The sequence below is a fragment of the Balaenoptera ricei genome, chromosome 5, assembly GCF_028023285.1.
Source record: "Balaenoptera ricei isolate mBalRic1 chromosome 5, mBalRic1.hap2, whole genome shotgun sequence".
Taxonomy (NCBI): Eukaryota; Metazoa; Chordata; class Mammalia; order Artiodactyla; family Balaenopteridae; genus Balaenoptera; species Balaenoptera ricei.
The window spans coordinates 107,214,285-107,227,545 of NC_082643.1; the positions used below are offsets into that span (position 1 = coordinate 107,214,285).

The following is a 13,261-nucleotide window of genomic DNA, read 5'->3' on the forward strand; positions in this document are numbered from 1 at the left end:
CTGAGCTGAGACTGTTTAGGCTATTTTGTGCATGGGCTATTTAAGTAGGGCTCACTCAACACCCACCCAACTGACTTTCCCTGCCTTTTACTTTATAAAGGCTGGAAAACAGCTATCAAATTCCTAGCGTTCTTTGCTACTAGAGCTGGCCAATGAAACATAGGCTGAAATCTCTGAGGGCTTCCTTCTTGGATAAAAAGATGATGCCTCTCTGAAAGGCTTTTGACTTTTGCTCCTTCCCTTCTTTTCTCCTGGAATGCATCTATGATGCCTAGGGACATGGCAGCCATGTTGTGACTTGGTGTGAGGTCAGACGCATAAAGACAGCTGGGTGAGAGAAGGAACCTGGTTCCTTGAAGACAGCCTCAAGACAACAGCCCTAGACTAACTCCTCTGGATTTCTTATGTGAGAAAAATAAACTTCTTTAGATCACTTTTTTGCTCTTGGAGCTAAGTGTATTTATAATAGTCACAGTGGCTCAGAACAAAGGCTGTGAAGTCAGAAGGATAAAGGTAAGTCCCACATCTTTCCCTCACTAGCTAAGTCACTTAACTATAAATCTCAGTTTTCTCATCCTTGAAATAGTCATAGCACTTACCTCAGGGATGTTGTGAGGAAGGACTCGGCATTTAAAACCATCAGTACAGTATGTTACATTTGTACTTAATGATTATTACAAATTCAATTATAATGGATAGCAAATATTGCCCTTTAAAAATTAAAAAAAACCCCCAAATCCCTGACCTAGTTTCTGCATGTCTTTGGTAACTGAACCTCATTGCCCTACTCTAGCTTCTAATGTTGGGTCTAATGATCTGTAACCACATCCTGCTGTGCTCCTTGCTTTAATAACAATCCCTTTCCTTTGACTTTTGAAGATTTTGGAATACACATTTTATGAACATGAAAGTTCTCTAATCAAGGCCAACTCTGATACTTTCAGAGCTGCATCTTTCTTGATGCAACTTTCTTCAGCCTCCCTTCTTCACCCACTGATGTTCAACAGTAATGGTTACTTTCTGACAGCCTGTCACATGGTAATGCAAATATTTGCTTAACCATCTGTATTGTCAGTGGACTAAATTTCTTCAAGGCTAGGGACTGTATCTTTTTCACCCTGTGATCAGCTCATATTAAAAGTATATGAGTTATTTGTTTTCCAAATACAATATGAGTTCCACAAAGGCAGTACCTTTTGGTGCCTAGACCAATGATAAGTTCATAGTAGATGGTCTTTTAATATTCGCTGAATATGAATGGTAGGCTCTCAGTAATAGTTCTGCCAGGCTCAAGAACATGTTTCTTATGAACAATAAATATATTTTGTCTTCTCGTATTGTCTGACCATATTACTGCTTTTTAACCTTCTTGCAAGTTTCCACTGCTGATTTTCATTACCATTCCTTCACAAACACTCATCACAATATTGAAACTCAGATCATTAGAGGTTAGCAACATTCCAACATTGATGGAGGAACAGAAGTGCCAGCTCTCTTTCCCTGACAGACACTGACTTAACAACAATATATGGACCGAAATACTTTTGTGAGAACTTCAGAAGCCCATTAAGAAATTGCAGTACCCTAGGTGAGGGCAAAGCTGAGGACAGCCACACTGAAGCGGGTGAGAAGAGCCGTTTTTGACCTGCTACTACGCCTCTCCCAGGCTAGCACAGCTTAGCCCCTGGCTCAGTTTCCCCATCATGGGGAGTAGGGGGGAAAAAGGAGAGTGGAAGATTCATCCAAAGTTCCAGCTTTTTGAGGGCTGCTTGAGTGACTGGTCATGCTCCCCTACTTGGAGTGCTGATGGAACTGGCACAGTTTGGCACCAGAGAGCCTGCCGTGCCATCAGAGGCTGGTGTGGCTCTGCACAGTCAGGACAAGGTGCCCAGCTCGAAGCTTCATCCTTGAGAGGGAGGAAGAAGAGTAGAGTGTGTGTCTGGCGTTCCAGCTTTTTGGATGGCTGCACAAGTGACTGGTTTGTGTTTCGCCTGACTTGGGGTGCTGATGTACTCTGGTTGCCTGAGGGCCAATGAGAAAAATGGACAGTGGGGTGGCTTCCTGCTGTAGCAACAAAGAACCCGCAGTACTGCAGACAGACACCAGAAGGAGGGAGAGGTTATGAGCTCCTGAAAAAGGCACTGGCAACCCTCTCGAGTTGGCAAGTCACACACACAAGCCCAGAGAAGTTGCAATCCCACCAAAAGGTTTCAGAGGACCCCAGCATCTATACATGAGCTCATTGATGGTGCTCCCCTGTACGAAGCTAGAAGAGGTGGCTGTTTTTTCAAATGCATAAAACCCAGCAAAAAGTCAGGAGGCACACAAAGAAACATGGCCCATTCAAAGGAACAAAATAAATCTCCAGAAACCAGCTCCAAAGAAATGGCAATCTAAGAAGTACCTATCAAAGAATTAAAAATAATAGTTTTAAACAAGCTCAATGATCTGCAAGAGAATGCAGACAACTAAATGAAATCAGGAAAATGATGCACGAGCAAAATGAAAATATTAACAAATAAATAGAAACTATTAAAAAGAACCAAACAAATTCTGGCACTGAAGAATATAATAACCAAATTGAAAAATTCACTAGAGGGGTTCAACAGCAGACTTGATCAAGCAGAAGAATCAACAAAGTGGAAGACAGGTCATTTGAAATTATCCAGTCAGAGAAGCAAAAAGAAAGAAAAAAGTGAAGAGAGCCTAAGGTACTTATGGGACACTAGCAAGTAGACCAGAAGAAGAGAGACGGGGACAAATAGCTGATTTGAAGAAATCAATAATGGCCCCAAATTTCCCAAATCCAAGGAAGGAAATGGACATCCAAATTCAGAGAGTTAAGCAACATTCTGCTAGACTGGAAACCTGATGACTGATTATATTTTTAATGGTCTTTAAACTAGTGTTATTATTCAGGTGAACGTACCTACTAGACGTTGTAAAGAATCAAACCTGCAGTGCTGTTATAGTGTTCTGTTTGGGTAAGGGTGAAAAGGAGAAACAGGCCCGGGGGAGAAGATTATAGGAGGGGACACTTTCCCCTCAGCCCTAGTGAATTCCTGTGACAGTATGTTAAGATAAGGGAAAATATCCAATCCAGACTTTAGAATGATGGCTATGATGCAATTCATAATCTCTTCCTTTGAATAAATATTCTTACCAAAGAGCCAAGAATGCCTTGAAATCACTAACTCTGTTCTGAACCTTAAGCATCTTGCTGTTCTATGTGGTTTTTCAAAGTTATATGCTATAAAATATCAAATACTCTCTAAAACGTAGTTCATAACCTCTTGTAGGGTCAGAGACCCCTCTGGGAGTATGATAAAAGCAAGTATGGACCTTAGTACTCTAGAAAAATGAATCCACACACAAAAGTTAACATTAAATTTCAGAGGTTTTACAGCCTACATGAGGTCCACCTTAGAATGCCTTACGTTATCTGTGGGGACCCCAGGTTTGAAAACTTTGATGGAAACTCTGGTTGCTGTTTCCCCATGTCTAAAGTGAAAGGGTAGAATAAATCTATGTGGTTCTTCCAGTTGGGAATAAATGTGCAATCGAGTACTAAGTCTAATAACAAACCAACCAATTTAGGGTGCTTGTATAGGGAGTGGGTTGGTTGGTAAAACACTGAAAAGTGAGAAACAACTTTTGTAGCTTATTACAGCAAAAGGAAGATTAAAACTAGAAAGTGAAGAGGTCGTATCACTTGCTATTCCTTAACAACCTAAGTGTGGAATGCATGTGTGTATTTTTAGAGCAAACTTCTGAAAGTCAACAAACCAGAAGAGAAGAGAGCCAAATATACCCTGAGTACCCCACCGAGAAACCATCAGTTAATATTACATGGTGCTGTCATTCAGAACTAAGCAAACGTTTATTGAATGTTTAAGGAGTCTGTAATTTTGTTAATTAAATGATGTTTCATATTAATTTATGAATCATGCTTTGGAATTCTCTAAGTCATATGTGGATAACTTTACATTAATAAAAAAGTATACATTTTATGTATACATGGAAAGATTGGAAATTTCCTTCAATAACTTTATTCTTTACAAAACATATAAATAAATAAAACTATTCAACTTCTAAAGGATTACCACATTCAAGAAGAAGGTATTGCTATCACCATTCTAAATTACGGGAATGAATCCCGTTCCTTCACCTTCCAATTCTACCGGCAAAGTGAAAACAACTGAAATTAAGTTGGCCTGTGACATCATCGCCAGTGATAAACACAGGCATTTCCAAACATGGAATGCTGGGCCCCCAGAAAAGTGACGGAGAGGAATCTACTGAGTCTTGCACTCGGGCACATCTTTTCCAGAGGAGGCATGCCAAGGACCTGGCTGGGGATCCACAGTCTCTGCTCCAGCAATTTGTTCTTCTGAGAGGGAAAAAAAAAAAGAAAAAAAAAATCAACTACAAAAGTAATCTTAGTAAAAACATACACAAATCCCAAATACAGCTAAAGTGAAAAGGATGTTTGGAGTAGAGATATAAGAAGAGATGTAAGAAGAATGAAACACAGCACTTAAACATGGTTCATTATTTTGCTTGTTAAAAAACTATATTTCACTTCAGCAGAGTTGAAGTTTTTTTTTTTTTTTAATAGATCTTTATTGGAGTATGATTGCTTCACAATAGTGTGTTAGTTTCAGAAGTTGAAGAAGTTTATTTCCCATTTTCTCATAAGATGAATTGTTAGAAAAACCATATTGTACATAAAACCAAGAAGTAATAAAGTCTTATTTGGAATTCATCAATTTGAGATTCAAAGTGAACCAAAGACAGATTAACTCAGATTTTCTTTTGTCCTATTTTTTGGGAAAAAAAATGGTGAGCTGTACAAATACTATGTATTTTAGAGAATATTTAGCCATCTTTAAAAAGTTTTCTTTGAGCCTTTAAAAAGCACTTCAACTGCATCTATTTGTTTATAAACAATATTTATTTTCAAATTATTATATTCATGAAAGTAAATCTAGAATAACTGGTCTTGGAAATTATCTTAGGTGTTGAGATAATATAAATTTCCTTTTATAATTAAAATTTTTTTAGACTGATATTTTACTAATTCAAGCTGAGACTATGTCCTTTAATTCGGAATTGGTCAGTTTTTGATTTATATATCCCTCCAGACTACTCTTTTATTTTACTTAAAAGTTGTACCAGAGAGATCCACGTATTGATAAAAAGACTTAAGCATTTTTATTTGAGGTTGGATTACTTCATATTATGCACGTGCCTTTGGCACTGTCAGATAAAAATCAAAAGGTGATTATAAAACTTTATCAGTTTTTGAATAGACCCTTCTAAAATGGTGTGGTGTGTGTGTATACAGCAAAAGTTCCACGGAAGTGTTAGCTAATGGAATGTCCTCAAATGTCTGTAACATACTGTTCAATGAAGTGAATAGTTCAAAATTTTTTCCAAATTGCGTTGTTCCTTCCTGTATCTCTAACAGCACTGTCAGAGTGCTGACGTGATCCAATTCTGACGTGTAGTTGATGAGAACGGACTGATTCCTTCTTTGTCAAAAAGTAGAGTTCTCATAAATCCTGGCAACCTTTGCTCAGAGCTTTAAATGATCTCTGGCAGCTGCCTCTCTTAATGTACAGTTTTGTTGCTTTAGGTTTCTACAAGTGCATAAAAGGGTGTTTCTGAGAGGCAGATACACTGTCACAAAGGGCTGTGGCCATACACATGTGGGCACATGATAAATGCTATGTGGTGAGAAAGACTGAGAAACGCCATATCACAGAGCTTCTCCTGACATGTTCCCCACCTCTGTGTATAGCACCTCCGCAGAGCTGGGGGCGATCCCTGACTCCACCCCAGGCCATCCGATCAGGCACCTAGCACTGCTCATTTTGCCCCCAAATCTCTCCCATCTGTCCACGTCTCTCCATCTCCATTGCACCTGCCCAGGTTCATGCTGTCACCCTTGCCCAGGCAACTGTCAAACTCTTGCTCCTATGATTTGTTGGTTACCTAACAGCTGAGGTAATGTTTTCAAAGTTTACAAGTCATCACGTTCCCCTGCTATTGTTTAAAGTCTTCCAATGGCTTCCTCTATATGCCTACAGGATCAAGTTTAAATTCCTTTACACTATCTACAAAGTCCTGCATGTCTGGCTCTGAGCTCTCTCTTTGGCTTCACTGACTACATCCACAGAAGCCTGTGTTCCTTGTGCTCTGGCCACAGCATATTTCTTTCAATCCTTCCCCTGACTGTGGTCCCTCCTACCCTGACTGCGGCTGTCACTGTTCCATCTGCCTGAAACGCTTTACCCTCCCCTTTTTGTTAAGCTAACTCACATTAACCTCCTAGATCTCAGTTCCCTTTTTCAAGGAAGACTTCTGTAATATTTAAAAAACAACAACCTATTATAAGTCTCATAGCCTTTTGCACTCTAGAATTTTACCTTGTTTTGTCACTTGATTACTGTCTATACCTGTTAGACTGTAAGCTCTAAGAGGGCAGGGACCATATCTGGTTTTGCTTATTAATGTACCATTAGGGCCTAATATGTGACACAGAGTTGAAATAAAAAAATTCTGTTGATTAAATGAATAAGTAAATGATACAAGTCTATGATCTGGCTTGCGTAAAATGAATATAATCCTATAGGAAATACTGGCCTATTGAATTGATAAAGTCTTTTTCAGTAAAACTGGTTTTGTTTATAAGGTAGTATCCTTATGTCCTTGGGACAGTTGCTTGTTCATTCCAGGGAAAAGCTGAGGGTTTAAGAGGCAAACTTCACTTGGGGTTGTTTTCTTGTATTTCTAAAGAAATAATATCTTATTTTCAGATTTGATTTGCTAAGCAATGGCTCACAAATAGAATTTTTACATACCAAAGGAAAGAAAAAAAAAAAAAAGGCTTCACTTGGGGTAAAAAGTGACTACTGCACTTCAGAGCTGTGCTTTGGAGAAACTTTCTCCCACAGAAATAGCCATGAAGTCTGGGCACTGTGAGCCTGACCAACGCCATCCTCTCTTGTCTACACCTGCCCTGTGGGGACCACATATTAAAGAGAGGTTCCAACCATTATCCGCCCCCCATCCCCGCCCCATTTCCAAGCAACCAGTGTATTTACCTACCTGGGCAAAGGCCTAAACTTGAGTTATCAAAATAGTGAACTGGAGGAGGTACCGGCAAAGACTTTGATCGGCTATCAAAAAACCAGGATTTTGGCGATTCCTTTGGCACAGGATCTTGTAAATTCCGTTCCTTGCATTGAGATGACATATGTTGTCTCTTTTTAGAGGCTGTTCCAGTCACTTTAGGAGACTTTGGAGAATTCTCACAAGTTACTTCTTTGTAAGCCTCTCTTTTAAGGGTTCTCTCCTTCCACGTGTTGACCTCTCTGGAAAGATGATGATTATTGCTTAAATGTGAGGGGTCAGGGCGGGGCGGGGGGGTGGAGGTGGAGAAAAAAGGAGACCATAAGACTACAATTCCTGCAACGTACTCACGTTTAAGTTAAAAAAAAAATTGCTTTAAATTGTGGTAAAATATACATAACCTATAATTTATCATTTTATCATATTTATAGTTAAGTTTCAACCTAATGCTTCCTGTTTGGACTGTTTCCACAGTTCAGAAAATGAAATGAGGTCAGTATAATTTAAGTAATTGTAATAAACCTCCAGAATCATGGAGTTTTGAAAAGAAAGCTCAGAGCATGACATCAGGTTTTTAAACAAATCAGTGATATCGTCCAGAGGTTTATCTGTTGATAATTTGGGGCCATAATTTGATAAATCAGTCTGGGTAGATGATTCTAATGTACCTTTGTCATTTTAAAAGAAATAATTCATGGTGTTTTTCTGGATTAGTTACAGTTTTGCTTCTCACAGGAAATGCCACCAGCGTTTATCCAGTTTCTCCAGAGAGAAACCTGGGCAACCATCCTAGGGGCCCTTGTCTCCTTTATGTGAGCCAAGTCTGTTGATACAGCCTCATACTTATTTCTCAAATTCGTTTCCTTATTTTTATCTGCATTGGCACCATTCCAGCCCATGCCAAAATTATCTTTTGCTTGGACAACAATAAACACATTCCTAAATTGGGGCCTCCTATACCGCTATCTGATCTCAGCAGGCCTTGGCTTAAAATCCTCCAGTGGAGTTAATCCTTCCATTACATTTAGGATACCACCCAAACGTCCTCCCAATGACCTCTGGGGCCTGTGTAACCTGGACCAGTTACCTCTGGCATCTCATCTTGCACCTCACTGTCTCAGTCTCTATGCCCTGGCCACAGTGGATGTCTTTCAGTTCCACCAGCTGGTCACTCTTCCTGACTCAAAGCCTGTGCACATGCTGTTCCCTCAGCCTAGAAGGCTTACCCACCTCTCCTTTCACCTGGCCTAATTTCTACTCATTTTTCACATCCAGTCTTAAAGATTAGTCTCTTGATCACCACCTCTCCCCATACCTAGATAAGTTTTGATCCCTCTGTGATATACCCTTTCATAATGTCCTATTTTTTGTTGTTGCTGTTTGCTTGATAGCACTCATTACAAAGGATTAGTTATTTGTGGAATTATTTGTTTAATGCCTATTTTTCTCCTATTGTCTCATTGGTAGAGGTTAGCACAAGATTCTAGTCTTTGGTAGAAGCCAAATAATTAAATTTGTCAGAACTGTTTATAAAGTAAAACTAAGTAGGCTACGATAATGGACCTAAGGGGTTCCTCCTTGAGTAAGAGCCTCATTGACTTGGGTATATGGACTTGTGGTATATTTAAGCTGTTCCCTCAAAGATCTTTCTTTACTTCCTAGTTCTCGGCTTAGTTAAACATAGGTCAATTGATAGATAGCCAACATCTGGAATGGTGCTACCATATTTTTATGCCTTTTAAAAAAGACATATTTTATGAAACTTAAAAATTACTTTCTCCGTATGTGTGAAGGATTGCCAACTGCAAAAGCTATTTATGTATGTGTCTATATCATCCTCCCCGACATGTAAGACGTAAGTATAATTTCTATATCGTGTGAGCAGATCTTACCTTAACAGCTCATTCTTTTGCTTTATTAGCTGTTCATTTTGCTGCTTTAACTTGGAAACTTCCTTTTCCAGCCGTATATACTCACTCTTCAGGATAAGAGCTTTCGTGCTTTGTACAATGCCACTGCCACCTCCACAGGTGAAGGGTTTATTTGAAGGCTGAGGATCAGCGTGTTCTGATACCACTGCGGGAGGCAAAAATACAGACAGGTGATAATTTTAGTAGTTCCAAATAAAGAAATAAAGAAAACATTATGAAAGGTAGTAAGTCACTATAAAAACCAATACACCACCATCTCCCTGGAAGTCATCCTAGCCCACCTCCTTCTCCCTTAACCTCACACGGCTATTTGGTCATCAATTCTAAACAGCTCTCGAATCCTCCTGCTTCTCTCCACCCACCAATTCCATTCTCATAATCCTGCGGAGATCGTTCACCATCACTGTAGTAGTAACAATCCTCCTCAGAGCTGTCCTCCATTGATCTATCTTCTATAGCAGTAGAATCACCTGGCGGGCTTCTTCCTACAGTGTGTGTGGGGTCCACCCCCGTCATTCAGTGCATCACAAGTATTCAACACATAACTGTTCACTAGATAAACCTTAGAATGATATTAGAGCATATATTATTAAGTATTCTACACTGTGTGTGTAAAAGTAATGTAAGGAACTGTTCTGTAAATTTTAGATAAAACTGCATACAAATGTGAGGTGCTTATGAAATAGAATAATCCACTGGGTCACTCACGATTTATAAAAGGGGGGAAAGGTGTGTGTGGGGAAGATACTCAATGTCCATTTCCTTTTGAATTATTCTGAATTCAGGGACAATATGTACCTGAAAGTAACTTACAAATCAAGAGTAATTATCCTGACCCTTCTGTAACAACAAGGAATCCTCAGTTCTATTTTTATCCCTTAAAGTTTTCCAGATAGGAGCTGTGATCATCTTTAACACTATCTCTAATTCTTTTTTTTTAATGAGTGGACAATAATACACATAAATATCATCTTACATTTGCTCGACCTTTAGAATTTTCAGTGTGCTTGCACACACAACTTTTAGTTTGATCCTTATTACATACATTGTTCAATGCTTGTCTTACTATACAAAGCTGCCCCAAATACTGTTCAGCATTTTCTCTTTTCAAATGAAATATAAGAGATAGAAATACAAAAAAAGGTATAGTTTGAGAGATATATATGCAGAAATTTGATCATTAAACTTAAAGACTGTTCCTAAGATAAATTTCAAAAAGTTTGCAAGTATGCATCAACTCTATATTTTCAGTATTAAGGACAAGTAGGATAATATTTAGTTATCTTTACTGTGAACTGATAATATTTTTACTGTGCACATGGTTACAATCTATTAAGACATATGCTTGTATTTTTATTGGGAAGTGTACTTCTACCCTGATAGTTAAGTCATTCTTTTGCAGTGCTGAAGATACCTTCACTAATAGGTAAAGATCTGATTATGCAAAAGTAAAATGTGTATTTTCTAAAAATCTATAATGGATAGACAGTTAAGATTACAGTAAACTAAGGAGATGTCACAGGATAAATATGAGCCCAATGAATTCATTTTAAAAATAGTTTTTTCTTGGGGCTTCCCTGGTGGCACAGTGGTTAAGAATCTGCCTGCCAATGCAGGGGACACGGGTTCGAGACCTGGTCTGGGAAGATCCCACATGCTGCGGAGCAACTAAGCCTGTGCACCACAACTACTTAGCCTGCGCTCTAGAGCCTGTGAGCCACAGCTACTGAGCACACGTGCCACAACTACTGAAGCCTGCGCGCCTAGAGCCCGTGCTCTGCAACAAGAGAAACCACCGCAATGAGAAGCCCGCGCACTGCAACCAGAGAAAAACCCGCATGCTGCTGCAACAAAGACCCAATGCAGCCAAAAAAATAAAAATAGTTCTTTCTAAATCAGTGATTAACTTAGCTTTATTTTTGACTATCATACTTGTAATAGCAGTCTTCAAAATATGTAAGTGTATTGAAGTAAAATGGAAAGATCGGGAAATATCAGCATTTTCTACTTACTTGAGGTATCTTGGGCCTGTTGATTTCTTCTAAGATTTTCTCTCAATAGCCTTATAACTTCTTTTTGATATTCCACAGTGGTTTTTGTCGAAGCGATTCTATTAAGAATAACAGAAATATGTAAAAGCCCAGAAACTAATTTTTAATGAAGGAATAAACACAACTGCTGTCAAGAATTTTCTAATAAGACACATCACATCAACACAATGTCCTGGTAGCAGTAGATGAGCCCTCATGATACCCTCCTGGTATCATGCACCTCACAGCTATCACACCACCAAATTGGAAGTATTCTGTTTGGTTGCAGCAGCAATTGTTTTTAACATTGAGAAATCAATTCTTTTTAAATTTCTGGAAGCCCAATAGCTATTAACCGGATAGTGTGTAAAATTATATCTGGGGGCACCATAAAATAAATAATTGGTCTGTTACCATGAGGTCCTAGAAATACCTTGAAGGTACAACAATTACCAGAGCATGAAAGCAAAAAGCAGCTTCCTTTCTACATTGTCAGGAAAGCAAACCCTGGCTGCAGCTCTGGTCTAAGGTGGTACAGTCAAAGGTCAAATTCTACTCATTGTTCCCTCGTAGAAAAATTTTGTGAACTGTTTGCTTAAGCATTAATCAGCAATGATAAATCAGCAATGATACTCTGCTTTTCTTAGAGGCTGACAGTATCTGCCCATTCTATTCTATAAGTAAAATTGCTTTTTATAATGAAGATCTTAATAGACCTAAGTTTCACTTCTTATCACCGGAAGCCTGGTTAGAACGAATGAAGATTCAGAGTGTTACATTTTAGGCAAAATTAGATATCATCATTAGATATTTATTAAAGATTTATAGGAAGAATTAAAAGTGTTAGGAACCAGAAGGGATCTTAAAAAATCCTTTAATATAAACCTATCCTTTTATTGATTATGAATGTGAGGCCCAGAGAGATTAAACAGCTTGTGTAAGGTGATATATTCATTAGAGGCAACATATTTCTAATTTAGTTTCCCTGACACTGGCTAATGTTCTTTTCATTATGCTATACCACAAAGAACTTGAGGCATGCTATTACGTATGTAGTACTATATATAAACAAATCAATAAAAAGAGGATATGCTCTTGGGCATTAGGTATTATAATTTAAAAGGAAATACAACTTTTTCATAAAAACACGATGGGAAGAACAAATAAAATTAAGAGAACCAACAGAGACCTTAATCAAATGCTAAATACACCACAGGTTCTTAACATTTACTCTCAAGCATAAAAAGGATATTTTAAAGCTATTTATATATGATTGAGCAAGAAGCATCCAAAGACATAGTGTGTTAGTAATCAGAATTGTGCTTATTTTAAAACCTTTGCATATGTAATGAGAATTTAATAGATTTAAAATCTGTGAATGTTTGTATTTATATTTTTAAAAAGCAATAAAAATATTTTCATATATTTTAAAAAGTTAACTAATGCAAAGAAATTTATATAGTTTTGAAAGGAAATTTAAGCTTTTAAAGTCATGTTCAATTAAGGCAAAGACATACTCCTTTTCAAACTCCTTGGCATTTTTCATCTTCTCTAGGTCTATTTTCACCAGCTTCATTTTGAGCTCTTCAATTTCTTCTTTATAGGGCTTAGCTCCTAAAGCAACTTTGTCCTAAATTTTTTAGAGAAAAGAAAAATAAAATAATTTTAGAGCAGTTCTGAAGAGTTGTTAACTGCCTTGATCTGGTAGAAACATTTTAAAACAGCCATCTTCAAATATATGAAAAGCAGGGAAGGCACAAATTTTAACACTGAAATGAATAACAAATAGATATACGATGTGAAGTATAACTTGAAGCTCTTGGAAGCTAATACGTACTTAGAAAACATATGACTTTTGTTTCTTAAAACAATTTTTTTTCCCAATTTAAAAACAATCTACCTAAACATATGAAACAAAGGTTGAAAACAATGAAAAGGGCAGACGAAGGTTAATCAGGAAAATGAAAGAAAAAGATGTCAGAACAGCAATATAAATATCAAACTAGAACTGAATTTAAGGCACAAAGTATTATGTAGCATTGTTGAGGATATTTTGTAGTCAAAGATGGTTCAATCCAGTGATATATCTACTTTCTACTCAGAGAAATAAAAATCCATATATAAATCTTTTTTTTTTAATGAATAGATTTCATTTTCAAAGTA

At 37.7% G+C, this 13,261-nt stretch overlaps 1 protein-coding gene across 2 annotated transcripts in view; it reads right to left on the minus strand.

Moving 5' to 3' along the window:
• Positions 1–4,295: 4,295 nt before the first annotated feature.
• The window catches only part of CENPE (centromere protein E), a 73,551-nt gene continuing 64,585 nt past the window's right edge, over positions 4,296–13,261 (minus strand). For both annotated transcript variants that reach the window (XM_059924201.1, XM_059924199.1), the window contains 5 exons: positions 12,616–12,728; positions 11,081–11,178; positions 9,030–9,213; positions 7,114–7,400; positions 4,296–4,390 (listed from right to left, as the gene is read on the minus strand). In XM_059924201.1, the coding sequence (XP_059780184.1) occupies positions 4,296–4,390; positions 7,114–7,400; positions 9,030–9,213; positions 11,081–11,178; positions 12,616–12,728 (777 nt within the window). The remainder of the gene's footprint in view (positions 4,391–7,113; positions 7,401–9,029; positions 9,214–11,080; positions 11,179–12,615; positions 12,729–13,261) is intronic.